This window comes from Lygodium microphyllum, chromosome 26 (assembly GCF_053477565.2).
Source record: "Lygodium microphyllum isolate KBCC chromosome 26, Lygodium_microphyllum_v1.1.10, whole genome shotgun sequence".
NCBI classification, from domain to species: Eukaryota; Viridiplantae; Streptophyta; class Polypodiopsida; order Schizaeales; family Lygodiaceae; genus Lygodium; species Lygodium microphyllum.
Genome location: NC_141160.1, coordinates 111,681,055 through 111,696,453, shown reverse-complemented (window position 1 = coordinate 111,696,453; position 15,399 = coordinate 111,681,055). Strand labels below are relative to the sequence as shown.

Below are 15,399 nucleotides of genomic sequence, written 5' to 3'. Positions count from 1 at the left end.
CCTGAATATGTACCACTATTTGTATCGCTGTGCATATATTTAGCAATGATTTTAGTGACACCGCTAAATTGCAAGGCTTTAAGTGGCACCTAATTATCATGTCAAAAATAGTCGTTGCTATGGCAACACCACCTAATTGCATCAAAAATCATTGTTGCTATGGTAACACTACCTAATTGCATCAAAAGGAGCTATTGCTGTGCTTCCATTTCCTTGTAGTATTAGTGAGACTGCTTTAGCTCAAATTTTACTCCATTTAGTCATATTTTAAGCTAAAAAATAAGATATGTTGCTATGTGTTGAAAACTCTTTGACTAATAAGGTACCAATACTTTCCCACACTCTCAAAACAAACTAATTGTGAATCACTTATAAACCTTATTTATACACATGTCCCAAAAAAGTTTAGTATGGCTTTATTAGGGAATATCGCATTTGCTAGACTCTCCATTTGTTGTAGTCATGTGGAATGTGATATTCTTCATGTTGGATGAAAATGTAACTAAAATATGGGAAATATAACATCCATTTTTCACTAGTATGAATAACAACATAGTGAATGGAATATCAATATTCTATTTCTATTATTTGAAATTATGTGCTTATTTGTAATAACAAGTTAACGGTGCCCTTGAAGGCCAATATAAGTTGGCAATGCATTGATAGAGGTAACCATGCAGTTAAAGCCATAAAGAGCGATAAACACACTAACACAATGGAACTAAACATGATGTGCTCAAATGTGTTTAAACTCTCAAACTCCATGAGAGGATTAGTTCAAGGTTTGAAAGGTGAAGCAACTGTTCATGTCAACATTCATTTCTAGGTAAATTACAAAAATTGTGTACTTTGTGTTAAATGATATTATTGCAAGACTGTTTCAGGTTGCCTTGAAATTTCTATTATCTGTGTGATGTGCAATCTTTTCACAACAATAGAATAAATGATGAGTCTTCTTCATAAATTTAGGATACTACTTGACCCGAATTAGCATTTTTATAATATTTGATTGGGTCTTCGAAAAAAACTTTTTTTAATGCAATCCTATTCAAATAATCTATGAATCCCATAGAGAAGTAGCTCTATGATTGATTATGTGTAAGAGTGAATATGTGAAATAGTTTCATCACTACAATGACCAAATTGTCAAGGTCTCTAAAGTATTGGAAAAAATGGCATTGTACTCATGTTTATTGTATGGGGTGAGTTTGACCCCTTTTAGTGGTTAAATTGTATTGTGCAAATGGCATTGACTTTAACATTGTACTTGGTTCTTCGGCAAGACATGACTGTAGAACACATGGAAGTTGATAAGCCTCCAAGGGTCCTGTTCTTGCAAGAGTTCTTGAACAGTACTTTGAAGCTCTTTAGCAGTGTGAAGGATACCCTTGAGAGCAAATTGGAGCACAAGAAGGGAGACAAGGACTTTCGTACTGGGGAACAGTAATGGATGTTGTGAAGGTTTATCACGAAGGCTGGTGTCAGATGAAGTGCACTGATCATTGGGATGATTTACTTGTTCATCGAGTTTTAAAGGTGACGATAAAGAAGTCTTTGCAATGACAGTCCCGGCAGCTTGATGGAAGGCGTGGGCAAGGTTGCACTTTTCTGAGCCTGCAGCCGCAGTAGGGAAGTCCACATTAACAATGTTACGGGAGGAGTCATTGGTGGTGCAACTGTTGTTTTGTGGTAAGACTGGCTGGTGCATGACCTCGATGAGGAAGGTTAAAATGGGTACCAGCTTGTCTTGAATGGTAATCTGCATGGCTTGCATTAGAGGTTCCCGGAGATGGTGGTCTGTATTGTTAGTCATGATGGATGCACGCTCGATGTAGATGTCTTCGTAGGCAGATATTGTAAAGCGGAGGTAGTCTAGGAGGCGAGTCTGGACAGCGATGAGGTTGGAGAACAGACGAGAAGGGAAGTATGCGAACCAGAACTGGGGCTCGTCGACTGCCTCGTTGACGAGCATACGCTGGCGGGACAGGTCAGATGCGATGGTATTCTCTGCGGCTCTGAGGTTGCGGACTGTGCTCCGAATACAATTTTGATGGAGGCCGGTGCAGCTTGGGTGGAGGCATGGAGAGACGTGGCGAGGACTGTCGGCATCGGATGCGCATGTAGCGAAGGCAGACAGGATGGCAAGGGAGAGGGTTTTGAGGTTGGCGAGGCCGGCGATGGCGTCTACTTTGACGAGCCGGGCGGCGCGGCGCGGAAAGATGAGAAGCTCGATCAGAAGGAAGCTGGCCATTCCTATGAAGACCTCCACGATCCGGACTACTGTGAAATCCCGGTCGATGGAATGCGACTCTGACGATAGGAGTGATGGCGATGATGCTGACGATGGGACCCACGTACGGGTCAGGACGAAGACCGCCCCCGTGAATGCCGACACGGCCCCCGCCATCCCGAAGACCTTGCTCTGCCGCAGGAAGCTCGTGAATATGACCCAGGGCAGCAGCGCCATGAGCCTCGCCGTCGTTGGCAGGCTGTGCGTCGCCAACGCCGCCAACAGGCCATATGTGGCGCCGGCCGCCGTCCCGAACGAGCGCAAGACCGGTTCCTTGAACGAGCCAGCCTTTGATGGCCCCATGTAGTTCAGGGCCACAGTTATGTCCGCCCAGGATGCCTTTGGCTCGTCGAACCAGAATCCCAGAAAGGCTCCCATCGCCATTGCCAAAGCCATCTTAAGGGCAGCTCGCAGCTGCTCAGAGTTCAGATTCAGCATCCTGCGTAGAGCCCGACAACGTGTGCTTAATCTCATAAGTTTATAGATCCACTTCCAGCTCCAGGTCGGGCAGAATCTGTACTGGTGCAAGTCCCTGGCCGGTGCAGGAACGGGTACTGCACCTGCCGTTGAGGGAACCTCATCAGGATTAGCCCGAACACCCGGCATATCATGATTGTGATCGTCCGCTACAGACAAATGCACCTCTAGATTGCTTTTCGTGCAGCTATTTGCAGGCAGCTGTACCTGGTTAATATCGGCAATTGCACTGAAGGATTTCCTAGGAGGGTCATCGATGCCCATTACCGCAGAGCACAAGTAGTTCATAGTCTTCTTAGCGGCGTGCCTGACATTATATAGAAAGAAATGGGTCGCCAGCTCTTCTTCGCTCCAGTCTATTGCATCATGAACAGACTCCCCCTCACCTGCAATCCCAGTTCTAGTCTTGCTGATCAGAAATTCAGTCATCTCATGGTCAAAGCTAGACAAACCCTCCATGCCTTGCTCTATTATAGTTTGGTAACGTGTTTTGGGGCTCTCTACTTGATCCTGTGGATGCGGATTCACTGACAATCCCCACTTGATACTCTTCTGGCTGTCGACGCTGGCAATGATGGCCAGAGACACCCAATCAGCAAGACACACCAGGTTATCTTTGAGTTTCTCAGGTATCATCGGACTTAGCAGCTTGGAAGTACTCGCCGTTGCGGCAGATGTTATGGCCAGTTCCATGCCCATAATATCGTCGCAGACGGTGCTTACGAGAGCTTTAACCGTAGACTGCGCGTCAGGTGAAGCACTACCACAGCTTAGACGTCGAGCTTCCCAAACCACGTCGCGCTACAAATTTTTCCCAAATACTAAAGTTAGTAAACAATCATTAAACTCCGTCCGTCGTCAATATCTCGTGATTAATTCGACTTCAGTGATGAAATATTTAAATGTTGTACCTCTTTCGACCTTAGTTCATCACAGACTTTAGCTCCTAATTCACCAAGTGAATTAGACTGAAAACGCATGGCGGATGAGACATATGGGTCGTCGGTGCAGAAAGCTCCTACGGTAGCCTTGATTTGCAGGGACGTGATCCGACCAAACAATTCTATCTCCCTTCGAGACTACAGCAAGCGAAACATATGTGAACAGTCAATTTCCTAAAACAGGGATCGAGATGTGTAGATCCGACCAAACAATTCTGTCTCCCTTCGAGATACAGCAAGCGAAACATATGTAAACTGTCAATTTCCTAAAACAGGGATCGAGATCTGTAGAGCGTTGGTAGTTTATAGTCTGCGTCAGCAGGCAATAAATCTATATAGATCGAAACTACTCAGTTTGAGTCACATTGACACTCATAATAGCAAATTACGAGCATTGGTAGTTATAGTCTGCGTGAGCGGGCAATAAATCTATATAGATCGAAACTACTCAGTTTGAGTCACATTGACACTCGTAATAGCAAATTACAGAGATGATTAACCAGTCCAAGTTATAATTGACAATCATAAGGAATTACGAAGTTGAGTTGACAATCATAATATAGGCGACTTGCAATGATAAGTAATTGGTCTAAATTATTATTGGCAGTCACACTTCGGAATTGAAGAATACCTGGAAGAATGCTAGGTGTGGAACGGGCAGAAGCAGGGCGAGCATGCCACACGTAGCGCCAATGATGGTGGTGCAAGCAAGACGCAGGGAGAACAGGACTTCTTCCATGCCCTCCTTCTGGGAGAGGGCGTTCAGGTATATGATGGCACTGTGGGCAAGGGCGACACGCTTTGCAAGAATGTTGTCGCTATAGAGAATACATCTGAGACGAGCGGGGCCGAGGCCATAGGTGAAGAGCAAGGAGGTGGCGGAGATGCATGCGACGGCCACACCGATGGAGATGTCGCGGGGAGGGATAAGCCAGTGCAAGACGAGCATGGGTAGGCCCACTCCCTGGACGGAGCCCGCCACCACACCCACCGTGTCCTGGAAGGCCTTCCCGAAGGTGGACTCCCAGACCACCGATACCGCCACCACGTAGGCAAACAGCGGGAAAGTCACCCACCTCGTATGCATCGATCCCTGCTGCATCACTAGCCCTGCCAGGAAGCACGCTAACCCGGTTCTGAAAGCCCCATGCAGCACGCTCGCCCAGACCACCACACTTTCCCTTCGCAGCGCCATAATCATCGACCTGAACTCATCAGCATGGCTGGGTGTACTTAAATAGTCGCATGGGTGAATAAAGTACTCGATCAAGCTAGTCTTTGAAGGGCGTAATAGTCAAAAGCTCACATGTTGCCTCATTAATGAACAATTCAACATCTACTTATGAGCACTTAATTCTATTCAGGCGATTATCCACGCTAACCATAATCAAAGACGGAATTCAGACCAACTGAAATGTACACACATAGACGGAAGTCGTATTAACTTTATTACTCATTCCACTATTAGGACGCTTTGGACGGAACTCTTACCAACGTTATGAGGAGACACTCTTTAATGAACCCATGGCCGAAGACCGTGTAGACCTTAGCCTTCATCAGAGCTTTAAGTACAAGTAGGACTATTTTACGAAAAGTGGACCACTTTTCCATAGGGATGACTTGGGGTTTAACCTGCTCAAAAGCTTGCGATTTGTTAACTTCCACATTTGACTAAACAAGACTGATCTTAGCACATTCCACAACCTCATTGTCTTTTAGAGCATTTATGCCCAAATAGGATTACCTTACAATCATAATTCTATGAAAAGCTACCTCTATGTATCCAATTCTCCATCATTTTTCACAGTTTTTTGAATGCTTTGCAATCCCACATGAGAAGCCTAAATGTTTCTATCTCCCTATTGTAGAGGGTGCAAAGTAGGCCTACATTTAGGGTCTTGCTAAGTGTCTCCTTCATGAGTAGGTTATTCATTTTATGACCTTCCAAAGCATAAAGTTGAGCTTCTTAGATGGAGTGGCAAACCAAACCCTTCTCACCCTCCTTCTCTCCATGTCCTCACCCTAGTCCTTGGATGCCATCTCCGCGAATAATGATTGGTAGTGATGTTGTGGGAATCTATGGTTCTCTTTCTGAAGTCTTTAGCACTCGCACAGTGCCACAATATATTTCTGTTGGTGGAGTACAAGAACTTGGTTGGATTAGCATAGTTAACGAGCTTGGGTATTGGCAAGCTTTGCTTAAGCTTCCTAAGTGTTTATTGCATGAAATCTATTTGATCATCCATTATAAGATACATGCCATATACCAACGTCTAAAGTGAAAAAAAATATTCCTTAAAAAAATTTCCCCCATTGTTATAAAATCACCGGTGTATAGGTCTCTACAAATACATTGCTATTTGCATTGTTGCAGTGATGCCTTCTAATATATTTACTAATGCAAATAGTAATATGTATATGTATATTTGGGACACTAATCACGACAGTTGCAGATAAAAAAAAGTGGCAAGGCATACTACCCTACCACCCTTCCAGTCACATATACTGAACAATGCTCCATAAAGCATGTATAAATTGAGTACAAAATTGTCATCGAAACACATACGTTGTGAGATGCTGAGAAGAAAAAGTCATTGATTGAATACTCAGATAAGTACAATATCGATTATAATAACTCATAGAACGACATGGTGAAAGGTGAGAAGGATCGAAGCTTGCACTCGAGAGGTGCTATGGCGGGAGAGCAAGAGCAAGAAAGAGAGAGACAAGAAATGGAAACTCCAACAGTCACAATGTGTGACCGGGCCTTCCTTTATTCAAATTGTCACTAAAAGAATAAAGAATAAAGTGATGGTGACGGGCGCCCGAGAAATATAGTGTGCAGTGACGGTGACTGTCAGTGTAGTAATACACGGGCGGCTAGGCAAAGGCGCCTTTACCCCTAACAACCTCCCACTTAAAGGCGAATTTTCCCTAGTGAGGAGTGAAAAGAAAAAAGATAGTACAACATGTACACATGTACAACAGGATGAGGAAAGACGTCATCTCATCCCACGCCCATCAATCTACTAAGGAAGGCAAAGCGCTCTGTAGAGAGGCTTTTCGTGAGCAGATGTACAGGATTCTGGTCAGTCGAGATCTTGACAAGATCAACAGACTTATCCTGAACGACACCACGTATGAACTGATACCTCACCTCAATGTGTTTCATCTTCGCATGGAAGACCGGATTCTTAGCTAACTGAATAGCACTCATAGAATCCGAATGCAGTGTAGGGATAGCACCAATACCAAGGTCAGCATCCAAACGACCCAACCAAATGGCCTCCTTGCAAGCCTTAGTGGCTGCAATATACTCGCCTTCTGTAGTAGAAAGGGCCGTGCATTTCTGCACCTTGGACATCTAAGAAATAGCACCTCTAGCATAGGTGAATACATAGCCGGAAGTGGACTTTCTACTATCTGCATGTCCTGCATAATCAGAGTCAATGTACCCCACGACTCGTGTATCTTGGCTGCCATAGCATACGCACATATCTGCAGTGCCCTTCAGGTACCTCATAATACCCTTCACGGCATCCCAATGCTTCTGGCCAGGTGTAGCCATATAGCGTGCCACAACACCAACTGCAAAGACAATATTTGGATGAGTGGCTATCATGGCATACATAAGACTGCCCACTGTGGACGCATAGGAAATCTTGGCCATCTCGGCCCTCTGCTCATCTGTCTGCGGACAATCAGCCTGTGAGACCTTCACATAATAAGGCAATGGGCAGCCAATAGGCTTTACATCCTGTATGCGGAAGCGCTCAAGGACTTTATGAATGTACTCCCTTTGTGACAAGTAGAGGAGTCCTTTATGCTTGTCGCGTCTAATGCGCATACCAAGTATGTGAGTGGCTTGTCCCAGATCTTTTATCTCAAATCTCTTCTTGAGCTGAGCCTTAAGAGTATCTAGCTCATCATGAGCTTTCCCTACTATCAGCATATCATCCACATAGAGTACCAAAATCAATAAAGAACCATCATGGGCTTTCTTCGTGTAAAGACACGGATCCATAGTACTCCTGCTATAGCCCTGTGACTGCATAAAGGCATCAACTTTATGATACCACTCCCTAGGTGCATGTTTCAAGGCATAAAGATTTTCTTCAATTTGCACACTAGGTGCTCCCTGCCAGGTTCTACAAAGCCCTTAGGCTACTCCATATAAATCTCATCATGCAAGTCCCTATGTAAGAAAGCCATCTTGACATCCATCTGGTATAAATCTAAGTCAAGCTGAGCAACCAAATCCAAGACTAAGTGCAGGGTGGTCATCTTAACCACAGGAGAAAAGACCTCATCAGAGTCCACACCATGCTCCTGCTTAAAACCCTTTGCTACCAATCTAGCCTTGTATGCCGGCTTGGGGTGTCCAAGGGTACTTTTTAGCTTGTACACCCACTTGCATGGCAAAGCCGTCTTGCCCTAAGGCATTGTCCTAAGGTAAGGAAACCAAATCCCAAGTGTCATTCTTATGCAAGGAGTCTATCTCAGACTGCATAGCCCTCTCCCAGGAGTGACTGTCACCCCTGCACATAGCCTCATCATAAGTGAAAGGCTCTCCTATATTTGTAACCAAGACATAATGCATCGAGGGCTGAAATCTATCGGGTGGATGTCTGTCTCTAGCAGACCATCTCACGGTAGGCTCTGCTGCCTGCCCATCTGCATGTCCAACACCCTGACCATGAGCATCTACTACAGCTCTAGGCTATCCAACTGGCTGATGTGGATGAGATGAGAATGACAAGCACTTCAAGTTGTGCATTGAACTATTTGGGTAAGCCAGCGACATAATTTATGGTGATCACGATCAGAAAGCTCAGGAGATCGATGATGTGCAATTGGCAGCGAGAAAAATCTTACGAGCTTTTAACCTTTAAACTTGAAGCTTTTCATTTTAACGACAATAATGCTTAAAGTTTCATAAAAACAATTAATGATGGAGAAGCCTAAATTCTTTTGAAAAATCATATACAATGTGTGTAGAGACATATAGAAGGAGGAGTTTCGAGACGTGTAAGGGGCCTTCTCATGTTATACAAATTGGTGTGGTTTGAGTGAGAGAAAGGTTCCATAAATTAGCATGGTTATTCATGTGTGGCGATTAAGTTCACGTAAATATGAAAGTTGGAAGTGCAAGGAGTTGTATCATTCTTGAAGAGCTATGAAGCATTGGTGTTTTGTTTTAGACTAAACTTTTTCTTTTTTGATATTTTGTTGATTGCTCTACTTCGTGTCTAGTCTTAGGCATATTTGAGCAACTAGAGGCATTGTTGGTTGTTTAGATTCGTGTGTGGGTTTTGTAGTTCATAAAACGTAAAAGATTTTCTTTTTGAGTTGTTCATCAACAAAGTCAATTTCCCTAACCAACACTTCTTAACGACTCATTGTCTGGTAGTGAGTGTGGCTTGTTCTCAATCACCGGCTCGCTTAACATCCCTTTTTTTGGTGCCCTTGCTAAGGAGTGCCGAAAAAGTTAACTTTGTTTGTGATTCATGCTTTGACTTCTTGTTTGAGATTATTTTTTGATGGCCTGTTCATTTCTTGAATTTTATGGAAAAAAAGACGAGGATCCTCAGTGATTCCTTAAAAAATTGGAGCTTGGATATATTATCAGCAAAAATAAGTGACTCAGCCTTAAAACTCCAAACTTTGAAATTTCAGTTGTTAGATGAATATCATAATTGGTTTAAGGATTATGAGAAATCTCTCTCACTACAACAAAAAGGCCTCATAGACGCACATTTAGACGCGATTTTTGAATATAGAGAAATTCTTACAGGCGCATCTATCCGCCCGTCTATTTGCGCGTCTACCATTTCGCGTCTATAATCGCATGTATCAACAAATTTACATGCAAAAATAGATGCGCAATAGACGCACATATACACGCGCATATAGACACGCTAATAGACGCGTTTTTACAAGCACTGGTAGACGCGAACGGAAAACAAAAAATGTCCTTTTTTAAAAAAGATATTTAATTTCTTTTTTAAATTTGAATTATGAAGTGCGTGTATAAGCACGTGTAGTCTGCACTATAGACGCGCGTATAAACGTGAATTATCTGCAATTTAGACGCGCGAATAGACGCGCAAAACAGAACTGGAAAAAAAAAACCAGAGAGCATGTGGTTGCTCTCTGGTTTTTTTTCCCCCCTCCCATACATCAGATTGTGCATTTGGGAAATAGACAATGTATCTTACGGGCACGAGAATTGAAAATAAAAGTCCATGTATTCATTATATATCAAAAGCAATTACATGGGAAGTTTAAGTGCTTGTGACCTAAAGCATGGCCACAAGCAGTAGGCTCAAAGATGGATCATACATATACAAGAAAAGAAGGCCTCATGAGGAGGTATAGTGCTCCTCTACGAATCTGAAGAGGAAACATCTTCACTAGTACCACCATGGCTACTAGCGTCGCTATCCCCCTCCTCGCTATGCTCCACATCCGGGTTCTCCTACACACACAAAAGATCAGGGTTGCTTACATAGACAAGGTGGAGAAAAAGTTATAATTAGCTATACTTTTAATAGGAAAGTAAGAAAAACATACCTCCTCTGGCTACTGCTGAATCCTCATGGCCCGGTTGTATTGGTCCTCAGTGATGAGACTCTCCTCATAGAAGTGAAGCCATGTGGCTGTGCGGTTATGGCCTCGATGGTAACCTACCTCTCTAGGATTAGGTATCCTACCAACGATGGTAGTCTGCAAAACATTTAGATATATACAAAGAATTATGAGTCACAATATATTAGAATAAAATATATAAAGAATTAAAAGAAATATAATTTAAAAAAAACTAGAAATCAAAATATACTTACAAACTCTGCCTCCCACGACTCTCTGCCGCCCAATCCGTAAAGCGACGATCCCATGGTTTCCATTTGGATCCGTCGCGCCTCTGCGTGCTGGCGACTCTTCACTTTCTCTGCTGCTTTCTTCTTGGATTTCTTCCACTCTATGCGGTGGCACATAGGTGGTTGGCTATAGGCTCCACATCCCTCCTCCTGCCTCCGCAGTGAGTCCCTGGCCCATGTCATGAGGTGGGATCTTTTGTTATGAAGCATATCCCTCACTTTTGTGCGTTCCCAATCATCCGAGAATCACTGACCCTCAGGATTTGGGTATCTCCTATGGACTGCCCTCAACACCTCCTGCTATAAGCCACTTTTCTGATTTTTGAAGGCAATGAAACAATCTTTATACGTCGCATGCACGACGCTCCTCATGTACGCCATTACATCCCTTCCTTCATCATCATGAAAGATGCCACCAGTATCTGTAACTCTATAGTACTGGCATACAACCTCCTCTACGTGATCTACTGGTGAGGGTGATCGCTCGCCACCTCCTAGGCAACCTCCACACAAGCCTTGTCCTCCCCCTCGACTCTCCCTCCTCCCTCTCTGTCGACTACCCTCTACATATGGAGTACCTGCATATGGAGTACCTGCATGTGGAGTTTGGGAAGTAGTGCCAAGCAAAGATGTCAAAGGCGTCCCACACATGACACTGAACATCTCGTCCGCTGTGGAAGAGCGGCCAAGGTGTCTGGTCATCTCTCTCATGAAGTCTTCCCTACTAGGAAAACCTCCAAAAAATGCATTGACCCCCCTGCCAAAGGAGGCCAATGTATCATTCATGCGATCCAAATCCGGGTCATTGAACCAGGATACGACATCTGCAAAAAAAACACAGGAAAAAGACAAATTTATTTGCATACAAAAAATCATATATTACCTACATTTTCAAAGAGCTTTCTTTAGACATTGAGCATAAAATGTAAGTGCTAATGCTTCTCATAAACAAGAAAACTGATAAACACAAATATGGAATTGGTCACATTCATCATTGCAAAAATATATTGTTTACTATCAGAACTGGGAGACCTGGCGCATCTGTCCCCACGTCTAAATTGCAGGTTAGACGTGCCCTCAGACGCGCTCCAAAGTCAACCTTCTGTCCAGCGCGTCTATCTTTGCATAAAAGATGCAACACAGACGCGCTATCAGATGCACATTCCAGGTCAATGCGCGTGTATAATCACGTGTAGACTGCAGGTCAACCTTCTGTCCAGCGCGTGTATCATCGCGTGTACACTGCAAAGCATACGTGCTCTAAGATGCGCCCTCAGACACTATGAGAGGAAACATTTTTCGCGTCTATATCTGCATCTACACTGAAATGTAGATGCGCTATCAGATGCACTCGGTCGGCTGATTTTAGCCCGACGGACCGTCATTGATGATTTACAAAATGCAATACATAATGGAATCACAAATCCTAAATACACAGACAGAGCAGAGAGAGGAAGAGAGAAACAAAGAGAGAGAGAGAGAGAGAGAGAGAGAGAGAGAGAGAGAGAGAGAGAGAGAGAGAGAGAGAGAGAGAGAGAAAGAGAGAGAGAGAGAGAGAGAGAGTGAGACTCACCTTGGGTGTTTGGTGTGGCATGTGGTGGCGCTTCTTCCTTCTCCTTCTTCCTCTCCTTGGTAAGTTACCCTCCCTTGATGCTTGCTTTCTTGCTTGCTGCTTCTTCTTGTTCTCCTCTCTCTTGTTCTCTCTTTCTTCCTCTCCTTGGCTTTCCTTTTTTCCTTCTTGTGTGTTTGAAATGAAAGAAGAGGTGAATCATGAGGAGGTGAGGCATGAAGAGACTAGGTGAGGTATGAAGAGACTGCATGTCGGCTAAACTCAAGCTTCAGAACCGCATAAAATGCAGGAAAGGAAAGGCGCAGTTTGAAAAGAAATGATTTAAGTATGGTTTGAATTTTGACGTGTGCGTCTATTTTTGCGTGTATATGCACGTCTATTGTTCAGATAGACGCGAGGATAGATGCGAATATAGACGCAAAAATAGACGCTAATATAGACGTGACGATAGACGCGAATATAGACGCACATTTAGGCTTTATCATAATTTTTTGTTTTTAAGATAAGTTTTAATAGTGAATTCTTATCATAAGTTTTAATGTATTTATGATGATTTTTGTGTATTTAAAATTGAGATCTTATGTAAACATATGAATGTCAAATATTTTAATTTGATGTTGTCATGAATTATTAGGTTTAATCATGTCGTCGCCATTAACTAGTGCGGTGCATGCTGATGAGTCAATGAGCACATCCTCAAGTGAGGATGAAACATTGCGTCTTCATAATCGAGATGCATGGCTACTACGATGAAAAATTAAATGCATGTGTGATCATTGTCGAGGGTATATTTTTCGAGCATGTTGAATTGCAATGTCACACCTCAGCTTGTATGGAGAATGGGACCGAGAAAAATCACCAGTATTCATTGTTTTTTTTACCACTAAGATTGCTAGTCTATATTACGGGAATTATATATCAACGTACATGAAACTCCCTTTTGTGGTTGAGCAGGATGCGGTGCCACATCCTCAGATGCTCCCTCCCGGGCGTCGAGAGGCTGCAAAACGTCGACACGAGGAGGCAGAGTCTTCAAGAAGAGTAGAGATTGACGACCATGATAGTAGCCCTCATGAAATGCCCCATCAAGTCGTAGAGGATGAGATTTTGGACAACATGGTACACCATCTATTTTTGCAACTAGTTCAGGGACAATGTCACTCTACGAAGCCAGATGATCCACTATATGTAGCATCATCTAGTCCGTTGTATGAAGGTTGTACGTACTCCGTTCTTCGTGCATCCCTCGAGATACTTAACTTGCAAACAATTTATGGATGGAGTAATGTCAATTTGGATGCGTTATTGAAGTAGGTATCAATTCAGTTTTATTTTAAAATCAGACAGAAATATATGACGTTGGTGGTTTTTTAACTCACTTTTAAAAATATATGTAGGTTATTATCACAAATGCTTCCAAAAGGAAACAAATTGCCAACTAAGAGAGAGCAAGCAAGACATTACTTTACATCTCTAGGAGGTCTCGATTATGTCAAGATCCATGCATGTGTCAATGATTGTGTCTTATTTCGTGGGATTCATGAGTTCGCACGAGAGTGCCCTGTTTATGCCTCGTAAGGGAGGATTCAGTTAATGTAAGGGAGGATTCAGTTAATGTAAGGGAGGATACGAAGTGGAGATGAAGTCAATGGATGTGCCTCGTAAGGGAGGATTCAGTTAATGTAAGGGAGGATTTACGTAACATTGGTCGCATGAGACGAGCCTGGCCACGCATTGGACCCAGAGGAAAGATTGAGCTACCCCATGCACCTTGGATGTTGTCAAAGAACGAGGAAAAAATAGTGAAGGAACAAATATATAGCTTTCGAACACCCACAGGATGTATGAGATGTCTCAACGGAGCCTTCATAAAGAAAAAGAAAAGAGGTGTGGAGCAACTATCTGGTTTGAAGTCCCACGATTGGCACAAAATGATTCAAGTAAGGGTATCTCTAACCATGAATATAGTAATTAGTGGAGTAACTATGTGTAAACTTTGGGGTATGATGACTTTTTCCTCAACTAATCATTTGATCTATGAATATTGTTTACATTCAGTTCGTATCCCATTGTGTATCCAAAGATGTACGTGATATCATTTACCAGATGGGAGATCTTGTGAGGTGTGTATACATTGTATTTTTTCATTATATATCTTTGAATTTCTACACAAAAATAAAAAAGCACATCATACATCTTGACAGATACGTGAGCTCGAAGGAAATTGATCCAAACACATTGCAAGATGCTCGAGTATTATCTGTTGAGGTGGTTTGTTTGGTGGAGTAAATTTTTCCTCGATCCATTTTAACTACTCAATTACATTTACTCGTACATTTGATTGATGAGATTGCACTTTGTGGGGTAGTTCATGTAAGATGGATGTTTTTTCTTGAGCGCTTCATGAAAACCTTGAAAGATTTGGTGAGGCAAAAAGCACGGCCTGAGGGAAGCATGGCTGAGGGTTGGTTAGTGCAATCATCCCTTGTTTATATCTCTGAATATCTTGCTGAAGTGGATCCCTATCAACCACGACTATGGAAAGATGATGAAGACTTGAGGATAACCTCTATAGTACCTCAAGGAAAAGGAATGAGTAAAGTGCTTACAAAAGAAGAACTTCGTAAGTTAAATAGTTTTTGTGTGCTCAATAGTGATGTAATGAGCAAATGGGTGACACTATATAATGAAGCAAGGGCAAGAAGAAAAAGCGAAAGACAAGAATTTCGCACTAGATATGGATGTAATGTCTCATTTCCAGATCATCTAAATGCGCTCCCACGTCATATTGATATAGATTGGTTACATGAGGAAATGGAGAGAATGGAAAAAGAGGAGGAAATTAATATATCTCAAGAAGAGTGGGAATATGCACGAGGTTGCTTATCAAAGGTGAGACATACTATCAATTAATTTGTTTCTATAAGTTTTATTTTATATAAATAATTGACATGTTTGATCTTTTATCTTTTACTACTAGTGTACATTATTCAATGCACTTTGGCGTGAGGGTAAACATCTTCGAACTCAACGTATAGATAAAAAGAGAAATACCCAAGATTGTGGTGTCCTTGCTCACTTCGAGGATGCCAATGGTACCATGGAAGGTTATCGTGGCTTGATCCAAGATATTCTGAAGCTTGACTTTAGACGATTCTTTATATATGTACTGGATATGAAGTGGTTTAAAGAAGTGGTAACAAATGGTGAGCATTTCATAATCAGACGTCATCCAAGTGGTTT

The 15,399-nt window shown here is 42.7% G+C and overlaps 1 protein-coding gene across 1 annotated transcript; it reads right to left on the bottom strand.

Moving 5' to 3' along the window:
* Nucleotides 1–1,147: 1,147 nt before the first annotated feature.
* On the bottom strand, nt 1,148–4,881 carry LOC148013682 (uncharacterized). The gene is made up of 3 exons (XM_087668083.1): nt 4,340–4,881; nt 3,679–3,846; nt 1,148–3,568 (listed from the first exon to the last, which is right to left on the bottom strand). Exons 1-3 carry the CDS (start codon nt 4,808–4,810, stop codon nt 1,256–1,258), a joined length of 2,952 nt encoding a protein of 983 aa, XP_087524209.1. The 5' UTR covers nt 4,811–4,881; the 3' UTR covers nt 1,148–1,255.
* Nucleotides 4,882–15,399: the final 10,518 nt, after the last annotated feature.

Bases quoted from the DNA above. Each gene is read 5' to 3' on its own strand.
- LOC148013682 (XM_087668083.1), bottom strand. From the start codon at position 4,810: ATGCAGCAGGGATCGATGCATACGAGGTGGGTGACTTTCCCGCTGTTT. The intron at 3,847-4,339 runs GTATTCTTCAAT...CGCTTGCTGTAG, and splicing joins CACACCTAGCATTCTTCCAG to TCTCGAAGGGAGATAGAATT. The intron at 3,569-3,678 runs GTACAACATTTA...AAAAATTTGTAG, and splicing joins ATGAACTAAGGTCGAAAGAG to CGCGACGTGGTTTGGGAAGC.